We start from the raw sequence: 27,103 nt of genomic DNA, 5'->3' as shown, positions 1-27,103 counted from the left end.
TTCGTCTTCATCCATGCTGCTGCTGTCAGTGCTTCCGTCACCGAGGCAAAACGATCGAGCTTGCGGAGGGCGTTCTCGTGCGCGCGCGCTTGGCGCCGGGTTGCTGGTTCTGGCTGGTGGAGGTAGGGACGCCTGCCGCCTCCTGGCTACTGTCGGATCGAGTAGCCTTGTACAGAGTGTCCGATGCTTTCTGGCCGGCCTTCCGGATCCGAGCCCGCTCCTTTCGACCGGGAAGGGAGACGACGCCGTTTACGACCGAGGGCCTCGCTGGGCAGTCTGTGTGGCCGGCTTGGAAGGGGCCGCAGCAGTTGGGACACTGGGGCCTGGCCATGCAAGGTCCCGTTTCGTGTGAGTCGGAAGGTCTTCCGCAGTTGCTGCAAGTCGGTCGTCGTCCGCAGAACCGGTTGGCGTGGTAGCCCTGGCAGCCGGGGTCATGTCGGATGAGCGTCCTTCGTTTTTTGATGGGCAGAGATCTGCCGCTTTGGTTGAAGAGCCTGAAGGGCGTGACCTCTGATGTGAATGATATGAGCCAAGATATTTCGTTCGTGACTGGGTTGGGCCCAAGGCGGGACGGTCGAGCAAGGACAGGCTTCTGTCCTGTCTGTGCGAAGACCTCATCTTCAACGAGTGTGGCTGGGTCCAGGACGTCCCCGCCAATGCTGTGTAGTTTTGTTGGGCATCGCGGCACAACGTATGTGTGCCACTTGATAGGCGTCTCGACTTGGTGGGCGCCGAGGCATTCCGCCAGCTTTGCCTTACTTGTAAGTAGTCTTTCCTGTATTTGCTTGTTTCGCGGCTTCAGAGAGTAACCTGTGCTGATATGGTAGACGTGGGGAAGGTCCGCTAGCCCCAGGCCAACGGCCTTACAGACGATCTGTCGTACGGCGAACGGTGCGATCTTCCGAGCGGCCGCTAAGCTTTCTTCCGGGACGCGGGCAAAGATGCGGAGGTCCTCCTTCGGCTGCGCCTGCGGCTGATCCTCGGCGGGGAGTGTGGCCTTCGGGCGGGCAGAGCTCTGGCAGCTCTGGCCGCTCCGGGTCGCCGCAGTGGTGTTGCCCGCCATCGGTGCGACGACAGCCGCCCAACTCCGGGCCGCTATTGGGCTTGTCTCGTGATTGATCAGTCTCTTGAGGGTTTGAATGACATAGGCAGTGGCTTCTTTCGCGATCTGCTTTCTAGAACCGTCAAAGCTGGCGACAACGCTGTCGACGGACCGTGCAATGGTCAGAAAGACGTCTTTCCGTGCCTCGTACTGTCTAGCTTCTTCTGCAAGGGCTGTCAAGACGGACCCTGTGGCAGATCCGCTCGGAGCAGATGCGGTAGAGGCTGCGGGCCCCTCGGCCGAGGTAGGGGCGTCGGTGGTGGCATCAAGCTGGCTTCCCGTTAGGCTGGGCCGGGTCGGCTGTGCCTCGGCGTCGCGGCGTCGCTTAGCTCTTGAGGTGGGGTTCGGCTCCGGAGGTGTCCCGGAGCCTGGTTCGGGGTCGGCTTGGTCGGCCGACATCAGTCCGGTGCCCGACGGCGGCTGTGAGGCCATCGCGGATGCGGGCTCCGGCAAGGGGAGGTGAAGAGTTTTCGGCTGTTAGTAATTTGGTGGTAGGCTCACTCATTCACTAACAGCAGATGCCAAGAAAAATTAGGCGAGAGGGAAGTTGACCACTTTTCTCTTGTTTGGCATGAGATTTGCGGTTGGCTGTTGGACACGTCTTTTCTTTCTCGTAATTTGATCATTAAAGCCAGGACGCTGTCCTGTTTCATGAGTCTTCTACGACTACCGGTCCTAGCAAGTGGTCTTTCTCACATCCGCTCGCCTTACAGATCTTAGATCGTACATTAGATGTCGGTCGCAACTTCGTCAGAACAGGCTTGCCATCTTGCCCCGGTGCTAGCCTCTGATAGACCTTATGAATCCTCTGCGTTTCTGGCACAGTCACATCCTTCAACCAAAACCATCTCGATTCCGGGGGAACGAATCCTGCCGGATCACGACCAGTCTCCTCAAGCAGTAAGGCTCCTAGGATCCCGTCCATGTTCGACACCACATCCCAAGCGACCATCGACGGGGGTATCTCATGCAGTGCCTGCAATGCCGTCATGCGGATGTCGTGATTCCTGCAGGCGCGCACAACAGTGCACAGAGGTAAAATAAGGCCCTGCCCCAGCAAGACTGACGTTGGGCGGGGTTGTGACACACAGTCACGATATAACTCAACGCAAAGCATCGTTAGATCCCTGAATTCGTTCTCGAATGCATCGTAGGCCACTTCGGTTGGGTCTAGACAGCAAGTGAGTGTGATGTGGAGAAGGAGCCAGTGAATCTGGGCGATTCTCAGGCCCTTCTTAGTTGCGATATCTACTCTCGGACTTTCGGCATAGTATTGAATGACTGATCTCCATTGCTGTAGTTGTGAAAGGAAGTTCTGCTGGTGGATGGTGAGGTGACGGAGCATGTCCATGGAAATGCCCTCCGCAGTGACATCGGTAGAGTTGCTGATGAAGCTGACGGCGAAGGTGAAGAACCTGCCCCACGAAATGAAGAATTTTGAGATTGGTTCGTGATGAGGATTATGGACGTCAGAGCCAGGATCGATCTTGAAAGGGTGCGCGTGATGGCGGCGAGGTTGAAGTGATTGTGAGAGCTGGCTCATGGCTGCTATGCACGGAAGCACATGCTCCATGTCGTTGAATTCGGAGTCACGATACTTTTCCTCACTATCGGGGTCGCTTTCGAACATTGTGATCGAGTCCCTCAGTGCTCCAAGGCATGAGTTGAGGAGCATTTCGGCCGTCCTTGGTTCACCCTGGAGCAGCTCGTACACGACTAGTAGTAAAGTCGTGACAACTACTGTGGTTGGTGATGAAGCCGTGATTAACTCCATTCGTTCTCTTAGAGACTTGACTGCTTTGAGATGATGTCGCAACGCAACCTCACGATGTTCGGTTACGGCGTAGCCATCCGAGGCAGGTGGTAATGCTTTTCTTCTAGGCGTGCTTGGTCTCGCATCCTGAGGGGTGGAGCGAATAAGCGCACCGACAGCTAGGATCGAGTGGTGAATACAGTCATCTTGCAAACCTTCACCGACGACTAGATATGACCAGTTGGGACTAGTGTAGTAACCTGCCAGGTTGGTGGAAACCTGATGTCGAAAGTAATCGTAGTAAACGCCGTCCTTGTGATAGATCTTGGGTAGGCTCGAGAGCGATTTAGGGATCTGAGGCGACAAGATCATATCGGATTTGCTGCTGCTGTTGCCGCTGCTCATGTCGGCGGCCTCGGCTGAAGCGGACCGAGGGGCGATGAGCCGCGGCGTATTCCGGCGGACCACATTCTGGTTTGACCGTTTCCTCCGGCGGTCGATGCGGTCCACGTAGCCCTCGCAGACGACTCCGACCTTCTCACAACGGAAACATGTGGGCTTGCGCTCGTCGCATTTTACATGGCGAGTCTTGCAGGTGGCACAGCCGGTACGCGCCTTCGGTCCACCCGCCCTGCGCCGCTTGGTCTCCTCCGTCGGCGAGGCCCGGTCGCTGTTGCAGACGGACTCGGGCGACGGCGGTGCCTCGAGCGGCTTAGGGAGGATCCAGGGCCCGATTTTGGAGGCCAGGTCTGGGCCGAGGTGATTCTCCATTGTTTTTCTCCCCTCTCTGTCTCTCTTGTCCCTCTTTGGTGCGGCTTTTTGACTTAGGATTGGCTGACCGGACAAGAAAGTGGTGCGATTCTTTGGCGCCCATATGAGTAAAAGAAAAGGAGTTCAAGGAGTTTGGAGATGGGCTGCTCAAGCCTTGAGCCGCTCGGGAAGATTGGCCCTGGCCTGGGGGATAAATGCAACAGTGAGTTGGGAAAATCACCGTCTCCACCATGCCCCCCGGATTGCGGGGTTCTCGCATTACAACGAATGCAACATTATTCGCGCGTTTTCTTATCAGAGTCTCGCGTGAATGGTCAGTTGACTGCTCGTAACTTGTTGACCAATCACAATGACCCGGTTTGCTCGGGGTCCTCTAGCTTAAACGCGAACTGATAAGTCGGGAAATGAGCCGAAAGAACCCCGGCTTGGCTTGGCTTTGTTGGGTGCGTGAGTGCGCACATGTTTGCTGCTGAAGAGGTTGTTAGAATGGGCAGGAGACTGGAGGCTTAGATCAGATGTCGGCATTGCGATGAGGCTCTGAGCCTGGCTCAGAGTGAGTTGAGTTGGTGAAGCTCTGTGAGAATATGTCAAATAAAGCAGGGTTGAGGACCCCTACGTTAAGTTGTCTCTCTTTTGAGGTATTATGGTGATGCTGATAGTATGAGCTCCATAGAGCACACAGACCACGGTTCATGACCAGGCAATAATCGGCTTGACAACATCGCCGCGCTTCATCGCTTCTACAGCTGAAGCAAAATCGCCGTGTTTAAATACTTTGATGAGTTTCTCAACAGGAAACTTTCCGTCTCTCCACCACTGAACCATTTGAGGGACGTACTCGGCAGTATTGACGTGCCCCTGAACCGCCCCAAAATACTGCTTTCCGCTGACCATGAAACTCTGCATATGAAGCGACAGATGTGACTCTGGCATGCCAGTACCGACCTGAATTATTTTTCCCATATACCGCGTTCCTTGAATTTGAGCTTCGAGTAGTGGCGGGAACGCGCTGGTGTCAATGCAAATTGTTGCTCCAAGCCCTTCAGCTGCTTCTTTGATCTTATCCGTCAGCTGGGCCATTTCGAGCCCAGTCGTGTTAATGGTGTGCGTGGCTCCGAGCGTCTTAGCCAGCTCCAGGCGAGACTCAACTCGATCGATTCCGATGATGGCCTTGCACCCTTGGTTCTTTGCCGCAATGACCGCCGCCAAGCCTACACCACCCATACCCGCGATGGCGATGCAGTCCTTCGGACCGGCCTTGGCGACGTTGATGACGGTTCCGCTGCCTGTCTGGAGACCGCATCCAAGCGGCGCCAGTATCCTCAGGTCATCCCGAGTAAGTCCGAGGCCAGCGGCGTTGACAACGGACTTGTCGCTGACGACTGTGTGGTGGGCTAAGCTGGACTGACCGAAGAAGCGCCCGCCTATTCCGTCCGAGAAGACTGGCTCTCCCATAAAGTTGATCTCGAAAGATTTGATGCAGTGAGACGGCGGTCCTGTCTTGCAGACATGGCACTCTCCGCAGTACGAAAAGGAGAGGAAGACAGCGTCACCGGGCTTCACCTTCGTCACGCCATCTCCAACCTGAACTACATATCCAGAGCCTGATAAGAGTCAGCAACTTGAAGTATTACAGCTTTCTACTTGGTTCACAAAATGAGATCACTTACCTTCATGCCCGAGGACTCGAGGGTAGTAGACTCCGGGAACTCCTTTGTCAGCGGGCGTGTTACCGCAGTGTAAGTCCGTGTGACAGATACCAGAGGCAACAATCTCAACAAGAACCTCGTCTGAGCGAAGATCCCGAAGAGCGACTGGTTCGATGGCCCATTTTCCCTCAGAGAAGGGGCCTCTGGCCACAATAGCTTCCGACTTGAAGGACATTGAGAGAACTAGACGTCGTGAAAGGTCGTTGCAGGGGTACTGAGCCGAATTCTCGAACTGTTATCAGTAGGGTCTTGAAAGCGTCAAAGTCTGTCACTTTGTAACGAAACGCAAAGATTGCATGAACTGTATTTATCTCAGAGTGATGGACTGTAGAAGAAGGACCGGGGAAGATGGACCGGGGAAGATGGACGTGCGGGGTCACATCGTGATGATAAGCGCCATGCATCAACATCTGCACCCCAACTTCTTGATCAGGCAGTCCCCGCCGCCACCGGATTAGATAAGGCTATTACCACATGACTCCGGTAGAAGGAAACTTCTATCTTGGATCACGAGCAAACGGCAAACTCGTTGCCCGAATAAGATGTCGAGGCGCGTAACTTGGGCAGAGCAGCGGGACAGCTTGTTTTTAACGCAGCCAGCACGTTGAATTCACACAAACCAAGCACAGAGATGAGCTTCTCAGGTCAATGAACTTCGATATTGTGACAGCAGACTTTCAGTGCAATAATAGTATGAGTATATTCACAACTGGCTGCGCCTCACAAGAATCTTCAGTTCTAGGCATTACCTCCAGTCTAGCAATTTGGTTTGATTCATCCATATGTACTTGTCATGTGACAATGCCTTCATAAAATGTCCTTGTTGAATACGTGCTTGGAATATAACCCGTAAACCAGGTAAAGTACATGTAAGTATGATTCTTAACATCTGCAATCATTCAAATTATAGGAACATCGCTCTAGTGAGCCACCATGGCAACAAGGCCAACATGCTGAGGCCTGGAAGGTGAGGAGAGTCCTGCTCAGTAAAATATTCAATCAAATGAGCTGCATCTAGACTTGTTTTTACTCCGCAGCTCATTATAGTAGTTTCTTTCTCGCATCAAGAGTTTCTCTAGGGACTCTCTCAATCAAATAGACTTGGAATTTTGTTGACTTTCCTGGAACACTGGCACTGGGGGCGACTTCTGGCAATGTGATAGTTGCAGTCGTTTATCTCCTTTCGGTTTTATCCAGCTGCGGCTATTTCGATAAGGGGATCGATAATGTATTGAAGTTGGTTTGACCACAAGCTGCTGTTAAGGCGTCTTGGACATTTGATTTGATAAACCTGAGCATAAGTTACCCTGAGCACCCGGGTCGACTCGGCAGCCTTCGGTCATATATTCACGATGCTTCAGATTATTTAAAGACGAAAGAAGATATACAATATTAACTATGGAGAGTTCAACAAATTTTATCTCGGTTGCGGGCCGGGAAAAAAAAAGCTTATTTGGACACTTTCTATGGAGTTGAATTCGTGTAAAACTATTTCACTACGCCACCGAGTTTGTAGAACACGAAGAAGTGAGCTTGGGGGTAACAGCTTTTTATCCAGCGACAATTCGGCAGATGCCTCGCTGAATCACAGACCCGTTCGTCGTTTTGGAAGACGAATTACGAATTCGGCGATGATACCGACCACATCTATAGATGCTGACGATGTATTGGCGTACTCTTGGTGAAGAGAATCCTTCTACCGATATAACAGCCGTAGGCAGGTTCTCAACCCGATTATATGGCTACAACCTGCTTCGGCGTGCACCTTTAGAGGTTACAGGTCTTGCGACAAAAAAAATGGAACGAAGAATCCGCTCGTTTTTCGAATTCGTTGTCGCTCGTGACTTTTGGTTTCGCTTACTAACCTGATCGTTTCCCGATGGCGATACGCTGACAGCCGCGTATGCACGCCACCAAGATCTTGCTCCTTGGCCAAACTTACTTGGCGCATCGCGAATCTCTTTTCGAATCCTGATCAAGGAAAAGATGACCCAAGGAGAATTGATGGCTGTGCTCGAACTACACTACCTCGCACATCATCAAGGTCCCGTCGTGTGGTTTGCCTTGTAAACTTCAAGGTGACTGCGCATGGGGATCATCCGATAGGGTCACACACGCTCCCTGACACTCTGAGCATCACCTAAGTTTACTGGGAGACCCCCAAATACGGCAGTCAATTCGCCGTCTGAAAGGCTCAAGCCGACCCTCGTATGTCTCGCATACAATCGTACCTCCTGATGCTCAGTAAGCTCGTTCATGAGTCTTCGGTTACGGTGTGCCCGGGATCTCTGCTTCCATCCCCATTTTAGGGGTCTTTCCTCCTAGCATACCTGAGTCAAGCACCAGCAGGATCACGAGGTTCCTGATCGACAACATGCAGAATGACGACAGGGGCCAAGTGGCTGCCGGTCTTTGAGTGTGGCTTATGCGAGAAGGGAAAGGTGGCTGATCAGATCAACAACGCTAATTAAGGGGCTGATTCCATTTGTTTGAGTCCAAAAGGGACGAAGAGAGATCAATTGTCCCAGCATGATTGTTGGCCTGACTTGACATCCTGCTTGCTTTACATCGTGTTCTAGGCACAGCCAGGCAGCATAGTCACATCGCTCAGTATTCTGGAGTCCGCCCATTGTCCCCTTTCGATGCCATCATGTCTTGCCTGCGATGATTCAAAATCAAGATCGCACAGTCGGGTAACGGCAATTAGCGTCGTCCGCTTGCGGGGGCAAAGCTTCAATTTCGCCCTAGCGGCATCGACCCCCTCCTCTCAGCCTAGAATTTTGTCATCTCCCGATGTCCCGTGGTTTGATAGGCTGTTGAATTAGGCAGGAACGCGCCGTTGCATGTTTAGCTCCGGCTTTGGAACACCCAAGTTCCTTCGCTTGCGGGAATGGATCTTCTCACGAGAATGGCGTTCGGAATGAGGCCGTCACGGCCGTTTAATGCCTAGAATCCTTTCAGGGGCAGTTGTTATAAAATCTTGGCAATCTGTCGATGCAGAGGTTGAGCAACAGAGCCTCACCTGTCGCTTATCAAACTCCTTGCGTCGATCTATCGCGTTCAACTGCTTCCAAGTTCCAGCGTTCAGTCACTTCAAAATGTCGTCACTCGCTAAGTTCATTACTGCGGCCGCCGTTGGCATCGCTATATCACCATTCGTCTCAGCCGCCGGGAACGTCACGGTCAAGGAGCTTACCGGTGGCTGCTCCGCGTATCCAGGCTACGACGCTTCCGCCGGCCAAGCGGGGCCGTGGTCAATCCAAGTAAAGGATACCGACGGCGGCGTTCTCGATAATCACGGCCTGACCGCCATTTACTCTCGCGGATCGACTGGCATCCGATGGGGATACGTAAGTTTACACCCGGGCGCTACCACCCGATTGGTCATGCCCAAAGTCACATCACTAACCATATTCATTCCAGATGGCTGCACTTGACAAAGCCGCCGTTGCGCAGGACCCGCTTCAGTGTGTTGACGGCCGAGGCATTCAGGGCCATGTGCCCACTGGCGTCTCGGGCTACACCTGGGAGAACCTCGCGGTCGCAGAGATTCCGTATGACGCTTTACTCATGTACTTGGTCAACGGCACCGAGGTCAAGCCGTACTCGCATTACACGCTTAACGGCACGCAGATCGACGGAGTCTTCCTGGGCTCCGAGGGCTACACGACGTGGGGTTTCAAGAAGGAAACGACTTCTGACCAAGGAACTTTTTGGGAGGCCAGATTATTGGGCGCCAACAGTGAAGATCCTTCAACTGGCAAACCGCTGTTCGATGGGGAGATTACTGGCTTTCTCAAAGTTTATGATTCCTGAACTCTCGGCTTAGCTCTCCCGGTGGGAGATGCCACCACATCTCTACGCGTAAATTAGGGAGTTCGGCGAGGCAAGTCATCCGACATGTTGATATTCCGACTGAAAGGGCCGAACACACCAACTATCTGGTCTTGGCCGTACCTACTACGAGCTGTTGTTTCTTCTTTTTCTTCCATCACGTTTGCATGTTCATTCTTTCATCCAATGATATGCCGCTTGGGCCGCGAGTGAGAGTCAAGATGCCACAAATAGAAGGTTTCGAAACATTACAGATTATCCGCACTTGGGCCGCATGACAATTGAGGTCGGCCTCTATTCGCCAGTGAAAGAGAACCCGAGAACATTTCAGGCGCTTTTTGTGCAATGTGCACAACGGCACTAAGGAAAGACTTGCTTTTTGACGTGTGTACCCGAGACGAGATCGTCTTCTTCTGCCCGATAGGACGAGTCGACGAGGTGTAATTCAAGTAGCCCTCCCTAGACCTCTAGAAACGCATCACTGCGACCAGGCTAACAAGCGAGGTCGCGTCGTACCACGTCGCACAGATCGTTTGGTATCCTCCTGACGATCAGACTCGCGAATACGAAACCGTTAACGTCGTTTGCTCTCGTTTACACGGGAACCTCACTCGATGAACCTTGGTTCGGGCTTCTTCGTCAGTCCGCTTGGCCAAAGCCCTCACACTATTTTCGCCCCCCACCCCGCGTTTTTGTTGCCTTTGGCCCCCTTTGTCCCGCGGCAGCGCTAATGCATGCCCATCAGATCGAATACTTCTTCGTCTCGTTGATCGGCGCAGGGGGTGCTGGTTGGGGAAGAAGACAAGATGCAAGCCATGCCCACAGCCCACCACCATCTTTCTCTCTTTTCCCCGGCCGGTAGTTGGGCGGTTCCACCCGGTTTCGCAATCCGCGGGCAAGTTTCACGCCGGATACTTACTAGTTTATGCTCGTAGTTCATCTCCCGTCGGCTGTATTGGTGGCATTCGTCACGGCTGGTGGCGGGGTCCCCAGACTGTACTCGGTGGTTGCTGTCAAGCTTGCAGCCAAGGGGACTTCATGGAGGGTACAGCAATACTATATTACACCCTTATGTCCCATCTCTTTTTCGAGCCTAATGTCTTTGTCCGAGCACACCATCATCGCAACCCGGCAACCACCCAAGATGTCGATGTCGATGCTTCCCAACGTGAACGCCACAGCCGGTGCTGTGGTAGACAGCACCTTGTTTATCGAAGTGGCCCAGCGATGGCCTGTCGCTGCCACTGCAGTATTTGCATGTGCTGTCGCGCTTTTGCTCCAGACAGTTCTGAAGAGCGATCCCTGGGCGGATATTCCCATGGTAGGAACAGAGTTTGGAGGATCCGAAGCCCGGCGAAAGCATTTTATGAATGGTGAGGCCAGGAACCTCTACCTCAACGGATACAGGAAGGTATGGCAGATATCAACAAGTCTCACTGGCCAATAATATGGGTTAACAGGACATGCGCGTAGTTCAAAGAGAGAGCTTTCCGGATCACCACTGCAAGGAGTAAGCTCCGGATCCTCGATACAAAAGACAGTCTTTACTAAGTTACTCGCAGAATCGCCAAATATTGTCGTCGCCCCAAAGTTTATGAACGAGCTGAAGAGGCTTCCTGATGACGTCCTCAGCTTCAACCGAGCTATCGAAGAGGTCAGCCTGGAACAAGAACTGTACAATGAGAAGGCAGTGCTGATGAATCCGTAGTCAATGCACGCAAAGTACACAGGTGTAGACACCGATATCGACTTGCTGCCTCATACCGTCAAGACTGCTTTGACACCGGCCTTGGGTATGTTATATCTCCGTGACGCCATTCTCTGAGCTCCACTAACAAACATAATACCCAATCAGTCCGACTCAACCCGATCATCGCCGACGAAGTCGTCGAAGCTCTGCGAACAGAGCTCCCCCAGTCATGCGACTGGAACGAGGTCAAGATTATGGACAAAATGATGCGCGTTATCGCCATGGCCTCTGGCCGTGTGTTTATCGGACCCGAACTTTGCCGGAACGAAGAATACCTAGACGCAGCAATCAACTATACCCTCGATCTGATGAAGGCCGTTCGAAAGGTTGCTGATATTGCTCCATGGCTGCGCCCTTTCTTGGCAGCGAGAACACCTGAAGTCAAGAAGGTTCACTGCCGAATCGAGGAGGCGGACAAGTTCCTGAGACCTGTGGTGACCGCCAGGAAGGAGGCCGAGAAGAGCCCCGATTATCAAAAGCCGGACGATATGCTGCAATGGATCTTGGAGTCGCAAAAGAAGTTTGGTGAGAAGAATGATAGAGAGCTTGCTAGGTACCAACTAGGTATCAGCTTCGCTGCTATCCATACTACGACTGTCACCACCACCAACGCGTAAGTATCTGGACAATGAAGATAGCCAAAGTAATGCCAAAGACGCTGACTGAGTGGATCAAGTCTATACACATTAGCAGCTATGCCCGAGCTAATTCCCATGCTCCGGGACGACATCCAGCAAGCCTTAGCCGAAAGCAACGGTGTCTTCACAAGCGGCGCCATGCAGAACATGAAGAAGCTGGACAGCTTCCTCAAGGAGACTATGAGATACTACGCACTTGGTCCTAGTAAGTTTAAAGTCTAAGCTAGTTTACCAGTTCAACAACTCATCATAGGTGCAGCATCGTTCCAACGCAAGGTCCTGAAGACGTTTACTCTATCGAACGGCCAGGTCATTCCCGCCGGATCGGTAATCGAGTTGCCCGTGATCGGCATCAACAACGACGATGAGATCTTTCCCGACTCTGAAAAGTTCGATGCCTTGAGGTTTTACAAGCTACGGCAAGCCAAGACGAAACAGGAGACGGGCTCAAAACAGGCCGAGGTTGTGGCAAACGCCCAGTTCGTGAGCGTGGGGCAGACCAGTTTGACCTTCGGTTACGGTCGTCACGCGTGCCCGGGCCGCTTCTTCGCTGTAAACGAGATCAAGATGATCATGGCGACGACTCTGGCCAACTATGACATCAAGAACCTTGGAGATAGCAAGGAGCGATATAAGAACTTGGAATTCGGCGCAATAGTAAGTAGATCAGGACTCAATGTGGAAAGGCCCAGCTTGCTGACAGTTATTAGACTCAACCGGACCCCAACAGGAAGGTCTTGCTGAGGAAGCTTTAGTGGCCTAGGCGGAAGTTCATGATGGTCAATGACATGTTTAAGCAGTGTAAGGTAGCATGTGCGCGACGCGCAATATCGTAATTGAAGAATCTGGAAGTTGAAACAATGCATGTAGACTGGCAACTTGACTGACTGCACATCATAAACAAAGAAAAGGATAGACTGATGAAACTATCTCAATGAATTCTTGGTACAAAGTATGAGAACAATCGTGTTTCATATCCGTTTACTCCAAGGCATTAAGTATGCCTTTTGTACCAAATCCCAAACCTCCGATGTGATGTAGTCCTACATTTTTCATAAGTCTATCCAGCCTTCCTCGCCAAAGAACAAAGGGAAAAGGGACCCATAAAGGGCAAGTCAAAAACAAAAGTAAAAGACCCCACTCAAGTAACCGGGTCATAAGCCCAATCTCTCCAATTCTCTTCGCTCGGCTTTCTTGTTCCCGCTGGTGCTACTGGAAGCTCTGCCCTTGTCTCTCGAGTCTCGTCGACGCCACCTTGTTGATTTCCTTCACCTACGAAACCCCTGGTTACCGGCGGCTCCTTGGTAAGGTTCGTACCGCGGGTCTTGGTATTGCTGTTGTTGCGGCTTTGGGTATTGTCCGCTCTCCATCAGGTATCCTTCGTTGAGCACCTCTGAGCTAGAGACTTGCTTCAAGCCGGTAGCCTGGTTGTTGATGACACGACTTGGGTGAAACCAGTTGAAGGCCATAGCTGTGATGCCCATCAGTGTCGCATCAAAGATGTAGATGTACATCTCCTTGGCCTGTAGCTCGCTGTCCTTGCCTCCCACGTATTCGGCAACTCGAAAAAGCGATCGAACCATGATGAGGAGACTGGTGCCGTACAGAACGTAGAGGAGACCTTTCCATGGAGTCTGAACTGTAAGAGACTTTGGTGTCGGGTTGCGGGAGAGGCGGAGGTGGAAGACAAGAGTGACGATGATGAAGAACCCAAAGAAGAGGATCTGAATGCAGAGACCGCCGACGATGATGTTTTCGCCGAGCTTCACATTATCGCTGTTCTTGGCAGTCGCCAACATGCCACCACCTCCAGACTGAGCAAAGAATGACAGCACATCTCCCAGTACGAAGACCTTGGTCAACCAGTTGGGTCTGATCAAAGAGTATCCCCCGGCATCGAGAAGGTTAATCAAGCGACCGAGAACCATGTAGATTGACGCGGCGAATAGAGCGGGGCCGAGGAGGAGAAGGATCGACTGGATGATGTAGGGGTTCTTGGTGTAATCGGGTGCTTCACCCGCAGACATGGCTCGGCCAGCGTATCCAACTGCTTCAACTAGGGAAATGTCAGCCGAGTCGTGCTTGAGGATGGGGTTGTGTTTGGACTGCCATAACTTACATATACACCCAATTACAAAGGGAATAAAGTACCACGTCTTGCGTCGACATAATTGCCAGATGTGTAGCATACAAGAAACCCCAAAAACGATAATGAAGACGGTTGCCGCTACCATAGACGGCTCATAGTGGTAGAAAACGAAGCCGGTAGAGGCACCTTCTGTCGTGGTGCTGTTGTCCGCCATCGTGAAGTCCCGAGTCTCTCCTTGGCGCAATTAGGTAATTATTTGGCTCCAAATAGAGTTTGGGCGGGCCGAAAAGTTTAGCTTTGGTCGTTGGAGAAGAAAAAAAAAAGACTTCAATGTCAAGGCGATAAAGACTGTGTTCCGTTCGTGTAAAGGTTATGAGCGGGCGGTGTAGAAGCTTGTTGATTGCGGTCTATTATCATCCATAATCGGTCCAAAGACCTTGATATAAGTAAGTCTATACGTTCATCTTTGAATTCTCCCCCTTTACCCCTTTGTGTTTGCATACGAGTGTTGCTGCGATGCAAAACAGCCTCAACACGAAGAAGCCCCCCCTGGCGCTAGGCAGACTGAGCCTCTGAGGGATGGCATTTGCAGATTTTCAGATTGTACGCGGAGTACTAGTAGGGCTGAGCCACGTTGATCAAGCACTATGCGGCACTCTCCGTACGCGTATGACCAAGTCTAGCCCATTGGTCAGAAGACGAAGCCATAAAGCCCGGGAGACGGTGCCTAATTCGGCGAGATGCGCAAGTCTTTGCGGCGGTGGAGAGAGGTCCAAGTTTAGAACTTTACACTAGCGACGATTCTAGCGGTTTGCGAGGAGCGACCTATCCGCGGATTCTGTTTTGTTGGTCGTATACGCGTATTCGTCACCAGAGATGCGAGACAATGCGACAACCCGCGGGTCGACAGTGAACCAATGAAATCTTTAAGGTTGTATCCACTTATGTTGACTGATAATTAAGCATTGGCTGGCGCCCCCATTGCGGATCGCGACAACATGCCCACACCCATGAAGTTTTTATGGCCCTGATCCGACGGGAACTTGCCGAGTCCGCGGCTCCTCGCAACTGCATATGCCCAAAAGAGCTTTACAGTCTTTACAAACACGGTTTCTTTACGTGGATTCGCAGTTCAGCGCGTTGTGGCGCGGCTCAAACTACCGGCCCTACAGATCCTAGTCCCTTTAGCACTCCCGTTCGGCTTTGCCCTACGGGCAACCCGAGTCAGGTACGAGATATGCGACTAAGGCTACAGACTATGGAGGGGGGGATGTGGCGGCGTATGATGTAAGTAGTAGGCGGTAGCTGAATATTTGATAAATTGGTTTGACTGCCTGGCTGAATTCCTCGAGACCCCTCCCTGGTTAGTAATTCCACGTTTAGGAATTGGCTTTTCTTGTGATCGTGTAGAAAACATACCGTGCTTTTCCTCCTTCTGCTCTTGATTGATTCGGCGATCCTTTAACATTTTCCTTCTCGATACCCACTCTCATTCTTCCACGCCGACAACGTCTACTATACGGCGGTCACTTCACCTTCATCAACCAGAAACTCAACCCTTAGCATACTTCGAGAGTACAGGATGTCGAAGCGAAACACGGTCAGGATGATAGAGGATGATCCCGTTCCTCAAGACTACCTTCCATCCTACGAGACGGCGATCAACGAGGGACTCCAGCAACATAGCGAAAGCGTCGGAAGTAGGAGCCCCAGCCGACTGATCAAGTGAACCCTTTGAATACATCCTAACCAAAGAAAATTGCAATAGCGGACGGTAGAATCAACGTAAACCTCGATTCGCGACTGGCGACAACCCTCGCCCGCTTTGTTCCCGACTTCAAAGACCCAGCCCAACTCGCAGAAGCAGCAGCAGCCGAGGGGCCCCCGCCAGAGTACTTTGAAGCAGCAGAGCGCTTCGCCGAGAAGAAAACATTTCCCGTCAAACTCAACATCGTCATCCAAGTCGTAGGCAGTCGCGGCGATGTCCAGCCCTTCATCGCGCTCGGAAACGAGCTCCAGACGTACGGTCACAGAGTACGCCTTGCAACACACGACGTCTTTGACAGCTTTGTTCGCAAATCCGGCCTCGAATTCTACCCTATCGGCGGTGACCCTTCCGAACTGATGGCCTACATGGTCAAGAACCCAGGTCTGATCCCGAGCTTGAAGAGTTTGAAGGGTGGCGATATTCAGAAGAAGCGTAAGATGGTAAAGGAAATGCTGGAAGGGTGCTGGAGGTCTTGTATCGAGCCTGATACGCAGACTGGAACACCTTTCGTGGCTGATGCCATCATTGCCAATCCGCCGAGTTTTGCACACGTTCACTGTGCCCAAGCCCTGGGCGTTCCCCTCCATCTCATGTTTACCATGCCTTGGAGTAGCACCAGAGCTTTCCCTCACCCTCTGGCAAATCTCAAGTTTGGAGACAAGGGAGTTGTTGATCAGATGACGGCAAACTTTGTTTCCTACAGCATCGTTGAATGGTTGACATGGCAAGGGTAAGCAGTTGTTCTAGCCGTCTTTGGTCTCTTGTGCTGATGGTTATTGCAGCCTCGGAGATGTCATCAACGATTGGAGAAGGACGATCGATCTTGAGGAAGTGCCGTTTTCCGAAGGCCCGGTTCTTGCAGAGTCGCAGAAGATTCCGTTTACATATTGCTGGTCCCCAGCACTTGTACCGAAACCCATCGACTGGCCTGCCTATATCGGTAAGATTCGTCCATTGGGCAACACTATTTGAGGAACTGGGACTGATCTGTCACATAGATGTTTGCGGCTTCTTTTTCCGTGAACCCCCTCAGTACGAGCCTCCCATCGAGCTTGCAAACTTCCTTAAGAATGGCCCGACTCCCATCTACATCGGCTTTGGAAGTATCGTCATCGATAACCCCGACGAAATGACAAAGATCCTCGTCGAAGCTGTCCGCGCAACGGGTGTTCGGGCAATCATATCAAAGGGCTGGAGTAACCTGGGAGGCATCGATGCGGATGACATCCTATTCCTAGGGGACTGCCCGCACGAGTGGCTGTTTGCCAATGTTGCGGCAGTATTCCATCACGGCGGCGCTGGAACCACCGCTTGTGGTCTCTTGAACGGAAGACCAACTACAATCGTCCCCTTCTTTGGCGAGTAAGTACTTGAGATTGGTACAGGAGGCTCTGTCCAGGTCGAAACTAACAACTTTTAGTCAGCCATTCTGGGGAGACATGGTTGCCATCGCAGGCGCCGGGCCAAAGCCTATTCCACACAAGCAGCTGAATGCCCAGAACTTGGCCGATGCGATCCGATTCTGCCTGACACCGGAAGCCGCGACCGCAGCTGGCGAACTTTCGGCCAAAATGAAGACGGAGAATGGTGTCGCCACGGCAGCAAAGTCATTCCACGCCAACTTGCCCCTTGAACTGCTTCGGTGTGATGTTTTCCCCAACCAGCCGGCAGTGTGGGAGTTCAAGAGAGGAAAGAAGCAGGTCAGACTATCGAAGCAAGCTGCGGGGATTCTTCTTGACCACCTCAAGATTGGCCAGAAAAATATGTCACCGTGAGTGCCAACAACCTTGAGCGAACTTCGTGATCGTTTAGTGTATACGTGTACTAATGGCGAACCCGACATCTAGACACGAGACGAAAACATACATCATCGAGAACCGCCGGTGGGATCCCGTCACAGGCACCGTATCCTCCTTGATGGGAGTCGGATACGGCATGGTCAAGGGTGCCACCGACATTGTCGTCAAACCCGTCCAAGTCTACAACCAACGATCCAAACTCAAGGCCGCAGAGATGGAGGACATTGAGAGGAGAAGTGCCAGAAGTGTTTCCAGCTTAGACGTGCAGACGCCGCCCCGATCGCCGAGTCTCGCGCCCCCGCAATCCGACGCTCTCGATCGGCCCCGAAGTGCCGGCCGAGGCTGCGGGAGCACAACGGGTGCAGTCTTCAAGGCATCGGCTTCTGGTGTTGGCACATTCTTCAAGTCTTACGGCAAGTTCTATCTCGATGTGCCGCTTGCCGTCACGGAAGGTCTCCGCGAGGCGCCTAAGCTCTACGGCGAAAAGGTCGAGGCCCGCGCTCCCATTACAGATTGGAAGTCTGGTGCCATGGTCGGTGGGAAGAACTTTGTTACTGGAATCGGAGGTGGCTTCGCCGACTTGTTTTATCAGCCGTATAAGGGCGGACGAGATGGCGGTGCCGCAGGTGCAGCGTTAGGCGTCGGGAAGGGTGTCATGAACATGGCGACGAAGACAGCATCAGGTATGTATTCGAAGGTACTCCTTCCTTCTTGTCGACTCAAAAGTGCTAACACTTGGTGAAACAGCAACTCTCGGAATTGTCGCGTATCCTGGCCAGGGTATTTACCAGAGTATTCGGACAGCAGTCAAGTCCAAGACTAGACAGAGTATTGCTGCTGCTAGACGAGTCGAGGGTGATTATCTCGCCCGCAACACTCAGGTTGATATTCATCAGACACTACAGAGGTTCGATGAGATTTGCCGGGCCAGCGAGAAGGAGAAGAAGGGCAATGAACGTGAGGGTGGGAACTTTTTTGATTTTGGACGGAAAGGAAAGGACAAAGATACCCATGCGACTTTTTAGACAGAGAATAGAGTTGAGACTAGCTCACGATCTCAATTTTGAAGTGCAGAGACTTGGGACTTGACAGGCATTAAGTGGTCTATTCAAGGCCGGCTGACCGGGTATCAAACTTCGCCAGCATCATAGCTACGATCTAGTATTTAGATTACATGTAAAAAAGTTATACGCGCACATTATTCTAGAATCGTTGTTGTCCGGGAATTTGAATCTCCACATCCAAAGTGAGTCTCCCTCCATCTGATTATCCAATGATCTTCATCATCTTCGAGCCATGAACCTCATCTTCATAGGGTGTGCCAGCGGGGCCACTGGTTCGGCTGGTGCCGCTGGCGCCTCCGCTGGAGGGTTGATTGGCGTGAACCCAATGGGTGGGATCTGATGAGCAGGGGGGGCAGCCTCAGCGGGAGGTGCCATGTGGGCTGGAGGAGCAACTGCCGGGACTTCGTGAACAGGAGGGGCAGCGGCAGGCGTATGAACCGGGGCAGCCTCTGCGGGAGGTGTGTGTACTGGCAAAGCCTCGGTAGGAGGCGTATGAACGGGCATCGCCTCGGCTGGCGGGGCTACTGGGGCAGAGTGCTCAACCGGTGGAGGGGTATGGACCGGAGGAGCCATGGTGTGGGCCGGTGGAGGAGCTTCATGAACCGGTGGTGCTACTGGTGCCGCCGAGGTATGCACTGCCGGAGGTGGGGAGGGTTGATGGCCCAAGACTGGCGCTGTGGCTGTTGTTGCGCAGTGGCTGACCGTCTGGGTGACATGAACCGTTTGATGAATGACTTGGGGAGGTTGTGTTACCTGCACCGTCTGCGCAGGCTGAGGAACATGGATCGTCTCTTTGATGATGTGAGGAGGCTGTGTGACGTGGACTGTTTCCTTGATAACGTGGGGGGGTAAGGTGACATGAACTGTTTCCTTGACCACCTGTGGAGGAAGGGTAACATGTACCGTCTCCTTGACGACTTGAGGCGGCAAAGTTTGGTGGATTACCTGAGGAGGTAAGGTAACATGTACTGTCTCCTTGACTGGAGGCAGAGTTACATGAATAGTTTCCTTGACGATTTGAGGCGGCAGAGGTGGTAGAGTCTCCTTGATAACCTGAGGAGGCTGCGTGATATGTACAGTCTCCCTGACTACCTGAGGAGGCAAGGTGACATGAACTGTTTCCCGGACAGGAGGCAGGGTGACGTGAACCGTTTCCTTGACAGTCTGAGGTGGCAAAGTCTCCTTGATGATTTGAGGGGGAAGAGTCTCCCTGATGATTTGTGGAGGTTGAGTGATGTGTACCGTCTCCTTGATGACTTGAGGAGGTTGGGTAACATGAATTGTCTGAGGGGGTAGGGTGACGTGAACCGTCTCCTTTACCACCTGCGGAGGCTGCGTTACGTGAATCGTCTGAGGAGGCAGAGGAGGCAGGGTAACGTGTATCGTCTCCTTTATAACCTGGGGAGGCTGGGTGACGTGTATTGTCTCCTTGATTACTTGAGGAGGTTGAGTGACGTGAATAGTCTCTTTAATCACCTGAGGGGGCTGAGTGATATGGACCGTCTCCGGAGGCAGTGTGACGTGGATCGTTCCCTTCACAATTTGAGGAGGCTGCGTGATGTGGACTGTTTCCTTGACCACCTGAGGAGGGAGAGTCTGGACCTCCTTTTTCGTTTCTGTAATATGTATTGTCTCCTTCACCACCTGCGGGGGCTGGGTGATATGTACGGTCTCTTTAACTGTTGTCGGAACATGAACCGTGACGTGTACGGGTATCTTCTCGTGGACAGTCTCGATTTGGTGTACTGTCGTCGGGACGGGAACGTGGACTGTTTTCACTTCTCCCGGCAGCGTGACGTGTACCGTCTTGTGAATTGTTGTAGGAACATGAACGGTCTCGTGGACGGTGTGTACGATCGTCTCGGTTTTCGGCGGCTCGCATTGTTGCTGGGCTGGAGGTGCAGCCGGAGCATTGGCTGCTGCCAGAGTCGACAGAGCGAGCCATGAGATGACTCCGTATCGTGTGAGCATCGTGTCTTCGTCGAGTAGTAAGGACTGGCTGAATAGGACTTGGGTTGATTGTCGTTATTGAGTAAAGAAAGAAAGACACAAGAAGGAATAAAGGAGCGTATGTGATCTGAATGGAGTCGAGATACCGGTCTCTAGAAATGAATCGAAGTAAACAAGATGTAGCCAAGTGATGAAATCACGGGATGGCTACCAAGAAACGAATGAAGACGGGCGCGTGGGTGAATGGAAGAGGTGGTGACAGTCCTGCTGATCACTGCAGACCAAGAAAGGAAGGGAGGAAAGTCATTATATCAGGAGGGGTCTGGTTCATCGTCGCCTTGGCTGATGGACATCGCCCGCCGCCCGCAGCATCCGGTGCACGGAATCTCGGATGCACGGGTTGTTGTGATGGCACGTCTTTCTCCATCTAGGTCAGGTCTGGGCATGGGAGTGTTGGAGCTTGGTGTGAAGGAGGCTCGCGAGGTCTCGTCATTCGTGGAGTGCTTTGACGAGGGCCCTAGGCGGATGTGTTAGAGACGACGCGGTGCTCGATGGTGTCCATGGTGATGTTGAAGTCAACCCTGGCAGCGGTGAGCGTGTAAATCGGGACCAGGTACAAGTCGGATTAACAAGTCAGCTGCACATATCTTACCAACCTAGATGGGATCAAATGTCGCGCTGCCATCTGAAGAGTGATGGTACAGATCCGCAAGAAGGGATGAAAAACTAGGGACGCTCTGTTTTAGGTTTGCGGCTCTCGCAGGGGAGTATAGCCAGGGCTGAACCTGACGAGCAAGTGAGGTCGAAGAACATGTGGGCACAAGCAGTCGCAAGGCTTGGCCCGGATGTGCGGGAGGCTTGGTATGCTTGGGAGGACAGGGGGTAGCTTTCCTCGCCTTCGTCAACCCCTTAAGATCAGAAGTTCTTGCTCGGAATCATGTGCTGCCGTTGGTGGGCACGATATCTCCTAGTTCTCCTCACGGGTGAGCTGAAAAGATGAAACCCCGTATCGTCGGATGATTGTGGCTCTGCAAATGACTTCCAAGGCAGTGGCTTCTTCAAATGGCAAGTCGATCACGATAATCATTCTTCTCAAGAGATCATGGTGATAGAATGGTATTTGGCCAAGGCTCTTGGTGTTCATGCCATGATGGAGACCTTGACAATCAGGTAGTAAAAGTTGATAAAATCCGTGGTTCGCCGCGCAACTTTCTTCTTTCTTTGCGCTTTTGAAGAGTGAAGTCCAGTATCGCATGAAGCCATACGGGAATGTTTTCTTCTCCACAGACATCCACCTCCACGAACGGAACCTGACACACGTCAGCAGCCACTACAGTCTACTACTACCCTCAGGCTTTCCGAGGACGAGACGAACGTGGGTGGTGGCGTTCAGGGATGATCGGGAAGCATGGTCCACTAGGTAGGTTGCAACGCTGGGGAAAACTCACCAAGCTTGCGAGTCCCAAGCTCCTAGTGCGTGTGAGGGGCTAGTTGAATTCTCCAGGTTAGGCGATGCGAAACCCCCGCCAAGATAAAGCCCCTGTAAGAGCCACAGTTGGAGATCGCGGGCAGACGTAGAATTTGGGCTGTGCGAAACAAAATCAGGTGAGATCCCACTTGGAAGCCTGGCTGTTGGACCAAACCAGGGCAACAGAATGATGCCTTGGGATGGTTCCGAAGTTTCGAAAGACTGACCAGGGGAGGTTGTCGTGGTAGTAAGCAGTCAAGAGAGGTCAGGTTGGAGAAATTGGAGGTGACAGAGGCATAGTTTGAGTTAAGCATTAAGGTTATTTTGTTAGTGACCTCACCTGGGGCCCGTCCGCCCCCCTTGTGCGGGATCCCAGCCGCTGGTCGGCTTCGAGGTGACCCGGACCCCTTGTGAAGGCCACGCAGGGGTCGAGTCCATGGGACACGGGTCCCTTTGTGTGGTCTTACGGTATTGCTGACATATGGAAATCAATGAATACGACGGTGCTCGCGTTTGCTCAATGCAATTGATATTTCCTGATTAAAACCTGATGATTTCCTCGTTGTCTTATGAAATGACTCCGTAGACTACTACTGCGCTCCAGATTTGCGAGTCAGACACCCGCAGAAATGGAGACAACTGCCAGCCTGCAACAACGTCATGAACTTGAGTAGATGGTCTATGCTCTCTGTGTCGCAGCTTTTGTGCTTGACCGCCCAAGGTAGAGACACAGGCCAAGAATTTGTTGGATACTGATGATGCCCCTCGCGCACAATCTCGGAGAATGTTCATGTCTATTTCCATCAACAACAGCTTGTGCGATTGTGACTACTTACCAAAGTGAAGTTTATGAGAGCTCGAAGCATTGCATAAACATAAGATTTCGTAAGTTGAAGAGAGGCTGACATGGAGAGTCCTCAGCACTGGTATGAAGATCACGTAGTGATCAATCTGTGCGTGTTCTGCGAATGTGTTGGCCTTGAGTGATCGCACAGTCTCATCGCAGCATCATTAGTACTTTGACTCTATAGTGCAATACCTTGTCCCGAAGAGAAGTCCTAGGCCGTTAACACATTCCTCCACATTATCAATGTGAAGACAGTACAGCTCAAAGATAATTGACATCAAGCTCAGCAGTGCCACAGGTAACCTTGTGTTGTCTCAGGCTACAGTGTCTTATCTAGCTCGGCTTCTGGCCTCCCTTGTGCTGCTCTCCAAATGGCACAACCAGGGAAAATGACACATGGCGGGGTCATCGGTCCCGGAATCCGATTCCCAACCCATTTTGATAGGACGGGTTTCGGTATGATCGACTATCAACCAGAACTTGAAATATGAATTCCTGTGCACATAAGTGCCGAGTTGCCTTTGAACCTCCCTTTGGGGAACTGTGTCAGTGCGGCTTCTCAAGATGGTAGCTTGCTTGCAATGCTCTAATTCCTCACATAATCAACCCCGCTTTGACTCTTCATCGCTAAGAAAAGCTGACGACTTATCCAAAGTAACTTCACTAGACCATCCATCTGATCTACACTGCTGCACTCAGCTTGAAAAACGATTAATCAACATGCAGTATGCCTCGATCCTCGGCTGGCATGATGGCTGTCTTCAACAAGCCTATCGGCCTTGAAGCTGACTTCCCTCCTTCGAATAAAAGCGTCAGTCAAATCACTGTGATACTTGGAACCACTGCGCAGAAGCCACTCGCCTTGCTGTGAACTCACCCATCATTCTGCTACAATAAGCTAAATCACATAAAAATGACCGACCTGAGATCCGCCGTCTACGTCGCACCGCCGATTCCCACCATAGTTCCTGGCTCGAACGCGACCGCAACATGGTCCCCAATCTCATGCACCCTCATCTACTCAGCAAACGAAGCTGTCTTGGTAGACACGCCGATCACTATCAAGCAGACTGAGGAGCTCATTTCCTGGATTGAGAACATTGCACCAAAGCGGAAGCTCTCGTACATCTACATCACCCACGGCCACGGAGATCACTGGTTCGGCATACCTCTCCTGCTGAAGCGCTTCCCGGAAGCCTTCCCCGTTGCCACGGTGGGAACCATCAAACACATGGAGCAGCAGATTGAAGATGGAATTTTCAGTCAAATGTGGGACGCCCGCTTCCCAGGCCAGATCTACCGCCCATTCACTCTCGCGCAGCCTCTGTCTCCAAAGGGCGGTGGAAGCTTCAAGCTCGGAAATCGGTGGGAGTTCAAAGCCATTGAGTGTGGTCACACCGACACCTATGACTCAACTGTCCTCTGGGTCCCAGACCTTAGACTCGCCGTCTGCGGTGATGTAGTCTATGGGCAGTGCCACCAGATGTTGATGGAAGCGAACACTAAAGCCAAGCGCGAGGAATGGATCAGGGCGGTTGAAATCGTTGAGGCGCTCGACCCTGCTTACGTGGTGGCTGGTCACAAGATGGCGGGTGAAACTGATGGAATTTGGCACCTCGCTGCGACAAAGAAGTACATACAGGACTTTGGAAAGATCCTGGAAAAGAACCCCAAGACTGAAAAGGAGCTGTTTTTGGAGATATTGAACTTGTATCCCGAGAGGTTCAACCCAGGAGCCGCGCGTTTAAGTGCCATGGGTGCCTTCCAGATTCCAAGGGAGTCACGTATTTAGAATGGGAGGCTCGGAGAAATGAGATCAACTAGGTTGATTACCGAGGCCAGTAATTATTGCCATGTCGTACTACCGGTCCCATCATGATCGGGCTATACGTGATAATGTGCCAACTCGACGCATTGAGAGTAAATGTGTATCCCTATGCTACTTCAAAATCGGCATGCAAAAGTATGGTGGCGATAGCTCGACAATCCATGCGCCTTCTAGGAAAAGTATTCAGCTACACTGGTGATGTGAGTTTGCAACTCATGGACATTTCGAAAGTATCATCAACAAGCACCCAAGATCTGCTCCTTACCGTGTATTTGTGATCAAGCAACAATCAACGTGGCGAACCTCGGCGTTCATGGAAACTGCTTAGCATGATGATCGACGACGAACAGAACACTGGCCCTTGAATGCGGGGTTTGCATGGCGGGAGCATATCGGCGTGACGTTTCAAAACACCATCTCCAGATCGACGCTGGTTCGGAAGCCATGATTACTGATATACATCGGCTTAGCAGTGGCGGCATGCACAGATCCCGTCCCGGAGCGGTATCCCGCATCGGCTGGTAATAACGAAAGCCGGCCGGCGCCTTTCGAGCCCGCATTTCAAGAAGACTATATCTATTGATCAAAGACTAAGAAACACATATAGAGTTCCCCGCTAGGTAACCATACATAAGTCATCCAGACCATCTTTAGCACTACCTGAATCAAATCGATAGAAACGACTCAACATGCCTAAATGGGTCTTCAATTGCAATGCCGGCGTCTTCACCGCCGCCGAAAAGAAACAAATCGCCGAGGGCATGACCAAGCTCTACACCAGCGTCGGGCTGCCCGCATTCTACTGCCACGCGCATTTCATCGAGCTCACCCCCGAAAACATGTACGCCGGCGGCGAGACGCCCAAAGCCCTGACAACCGTCTCCATCTACCACATTGCGCGCGGCTTCGATACGCCACAGATTGAGGCATTCTTCTTCAAGGCTTTGGATGATATACTGAGGCCCATATTGAAGCCAAAGGGGATCGAGTGGGAGTCTGGGATTTATGAGGCGAGGAGGGAGTTATGGAGGATTAATGGGCTTGTGCCACCTGAGACGGGATCGGAGATGGAGAGGAAGTGGGCTAAGGAGAATCAGGTTACAGATGAGGAGGATTTGTTCAAGGTTCAGAAGCTTTCTAGACTTTGATCTGTGGGATTGACAGCATGTATTAGGTCCGGTCACCGATACGAAGTATTGCCAGGAAAATGGATTCAGCGTTTGAGTTTTGTTTATTAAAATCTTACAAATTACCTCTTCTTTCATTGCCATCATCTCCAGAATTGATAACCCAATGCTTCATAAATGTTATCATTACTAAAACTAGCACGTAGGCCGTCAAACGCAAGCAACTTTCAAGCTGTGGTGGTGGGGTCAGACCCAGGAGGCGCAGCCCCAGCACCTTGTCCAAGCACAATAGAGAAGACCACTGGCGTGTTGGGTAGGATCTCGGTCGTTGCGATTGAGACGAGATTCGAGCTAGTTGTGGTGGGTGTTGAAGTTATAGTACTGTCGACCGTTGTGGTACTGGGAGTCTGAAGGTCAGGGGATCTCGCTGTTGATGCTGGTGAACTTGACGTAAAGCTTGAAGTCGCAATAGAAGGGAAGGATGATACAGGAGATGAGGGTACTGGAGTGGCGATCGAAGAACTTGATGAGGAGCTTGACGACGAGCTGAGTGCGGGTGGGGATGGCGAGGAAGTTGGCGACGAGACCGGGGTAAGTGAATTAGGCAAGACCGTAGACAAGGAGGTCGACAATAAGGTGGATGATAAGGAAGGCGGGGCGGACGAGGAGAAGCTCGATGTTGTCGTGAACCGGGAGCTCGAGGGGGCAGTCGTGGACGGGCTTGGTGCACTCGAACTAGTGATGACGGGAGTCACCGACGGCGGCAGTGATATGGAAAGAATGCTTGTCAAGGTGGTTGAAGGCAAGGTGATGACCGTGGTGGAGCTAGACGGCAGTAGCGGGGGTAAGGTCACGGGTATACTTGTTGTACTTGTGCTGGGAATAGGCTCCAGGGTCAAGGTGGTCGAAGCAATCCTAGACGTGTTTGTGAAGGGGAACGGGGCCGTAAGAGAGCTTGACGTCGAAGAAGTGGAAGACGTTGTCGAACTACTTGATGAGCTTGTGGTCGAAGAAGGTGATGTTGATGGCACCAAGATTGAGCTGGAGCTTGAGCTGCTTGCAGGGCTTGAACTTGTCGTACTGCTGGACGAAGACGAGGACGAGGACGAGGGAAAGGCCGTCGAGGTTGAAGTGCTAGTTGGACCTGTGCTGCTTGAACTACTACTACTCGTGGCGGACAACGTAAGAAAGGGGGTAATGGACGAAGTTGACGAGGCGGTTGATGAGCTTGAGGTGCTTGAAGACCCCGAAGAGCTGGAAGATGTCGCAGAGCTGCTTGAGCTTGAACTCGATGAAGTTGAAGAGATCGTTGTGTTGGAAAATGTACTTGTCCTGGAGCTGCTGGGGCTTGAAGAGGACGATGAGGTAATCGAAGACATAGAAGACGAGCTTGTGCTGGTTGAGGTCGTCGAGGAACGCGTAGATGATGATGACGAGGAGGAAGCAGAAGAGGAGGAGGAGGAGGATGAGGAGCTCGTGGTCGAGGATCTACTAGACGAAGTGGATGAGCTTGAAGATGAGCTACTCGATGATGAAGTCGTACTAGTAGTCGTTGATGACCTGCTAGAAGACGTCGAGGTACTGGACGTTGTGCTCGTGGTCGAAT

The 27,103-nt window shown here is 52.0% G+C and overlaps 9 protein-coding genes across 9 annotated transcripts; 5 read left to right on the top strand and 4 right to left on the bottom strand.

Annotated features, from left to right (window-relative positions):
* Positions 1-1,700: 1,700 nt before the first annotated feature.
* On the bottom strand, positions 1,701-3,969 carry BDZ83DRAFT_632919 (uncharacterized protein). The gene has a single exon (XM_060509001.1). It carries the CDS (start codon positions 3,624-3,626, stop codon positions 1,752-1,754), a length of 1,875 nt encoding a protein of 624 aa, XP_060361254.1. The 5' UTR covers positions 3,627-3,969; the 3' UTR covers positions 1,701-1,751.
* Positions 3,970-4,316: 347 nt separating this feature from the next.
* BDZ83DRAFT_585957 (zinc-binding dehydrogenase) lies at positions 4,317-5,510 on the bottom strand (the record flags this gene model as incomplete). The annotated part of the gene is made up of 2 exons (XM_060505896.1): positions 4,317-5,230; positions 5,297-5,510. The coding sequence occupies 2 exons, from the start codon at positions 5,508-5,510 to the stop codon at positions 4,317-4,319; spliced, it is 1,128 nt and encodes a 375-aa protein (XP_060361253.1).
* A 2,923-nt stretch (positions 5,511-8,433) lies between these two features.
* On the top strand, positions 8,434-9,151 carry BDZ83DRAFT_655034 (uncharacterized protein; the record flags this gene model as incomplete). The annotated part of the gene is made up of 2 exons (XM_060510772.1): positions 8,434-8,685; positions 8,759-9,151. 2 exons carry the CDS (start codon positions 8,434-8,436, stop codon positions 9,149-9,151), a joined length of 645 nt encoding a protein of 214 aa, XP_060361252.1.
* Positions 9,152-10,313: 1,162 nt separating this feature from the next.
* Positions 10,314-12,312, top strand: BDZ83DRAFT_585930 (cytochrome P450; the record flags this gene model as incomplete). Its single annotated transcript, XM_060505895.1, has 8 exons — positions 10,314-10,580; positions 10,643-10,679; positions 10,732-10,823; positions 10,878-10,962; positions 11,025-11,532; positions 11,596-11,762; positions 11,817-12,214; positions 12,268-12,312. The coding sequence occupies 8 exons, from the start codon at positions 10,314-10,316 to the stop codon at positions 12,310-12,312; spliced, it is 1,599 nt and encodes a 532-aa protein (XP_060361251.1).
* Positions 12,313-12,825: 513 nt separating this feature from the next.
* Positions 12,826-13,860, bottom strand: BDZ83DRAFT_585914 (RTA1 like protein-domain-containing protein; the record flags this gene model as incomplete). Its single annotated transcript, XM_060505893.1, has 2 exons — positions 12,826-13,613; positions 13,677-13,860. The coding sequence occupies 2 exons, from the start codon at positions 13,858-13,860 to the stop codon at positions 12,826-12,828; spliced, it is 972 nt and encodes a 323-aa protein (XP_060361250.1).
* A 1,129-nt stretch (positions 13,861-14,989) lies between these two features.
* Positions 14,990-18,437, top strand: BDZ83DRAFT_632910 (uncharacterized protein). Its single transcript, XM_060509000.1, has 6 exons — positions 14,990-15,346; positions 15,415-16,144; positions 16,197-16,354; positions 16,413-16,776; positions 16,835-17,185; positions 17,262-18,437. The coding sequence occupies exons 1-6, from the start codon at positions 15,229-15,231 to the stop codon at positions 17,953-17,955; spliced, it is 2,415 nt and encodes an 804-aa protein (XP_060361249.1). The 5' UTR covers positions 14,990-15,228; the 3' UTR covers positions 17,956-18,437.
* Positions 18,438-18,751: 314 nt separating this feature from the next.
* On the bottom strand, positions 18,752-20,155 carry BDZ83DRAFT_531341 (uncharacterized protein; the record flags this gene model as incomplete). The annotated part of the gene is made up of 1 exon (XM_060503323.1): positions 18,752-20,155. A coding segment is annotated over one exon (1,404 nt), but the record flags the coding sequence as incomplete, so codon positions are not given.
* Positions 20,156-23,225: 3,070 nt separating this feature from the next.
* Positions 23,226-24,334, top strand: BDZ83DRAFT_706628 (beta-lactamase-like protein; the record flags this gene model as incomplete). Its single annotated transcript, XM_060511528.1, has 1 exon — positions 23,226-24,334. Exon 1 carries the CDS (start codon positions 23,456-23,458, stop codon positions 24,332-24,334), a length of 879 nt encoding a protein of 292 aa, XP_060361247.1. The 5' UTR covers positions 23,226-23,455.
* A 725-nt stretch (positions 24,335-25,059) lies between these two features.
* Positions 25,060-25,518, top strand: BDZ83DRAFT_585963 (putative oxalocrotonate tautomerase; the record flags this gene model as incomplete). The annotated part of the gene is made up of 1 exon (XM_060505897.1): positions 25,060-25,518. The coding sequence occupies one exon, from the start codon at positions 25,060-25,062 to the stop codon at positions 25,516-25,518; it is 459 nt and encodes a 152-aa protein (XP_060361246.1).
* Between the last annotated feature and the right edge of the window lie 1,585 nt (positions 25,519-27,103).

The sequence above is a fragment of the Colletotrichum acutatum genome, assembly GCF_030867785.1.
Source record: "Colletotrichum acutatum strain CBS 112980 chromosome Unknown BDZ83scaffold_101, whole genome shotgun sequence".
Lineage (NCBI taxonomy): Eukaryota > Fungi > Ascomycota > Sordariomycetes > Glomerellales > Glomerellaceae > Colletotrichum > Colletotrichum acutatum.
This window is presented reverse-complemented; position numbering and strand designations above follow the sequence as displayed.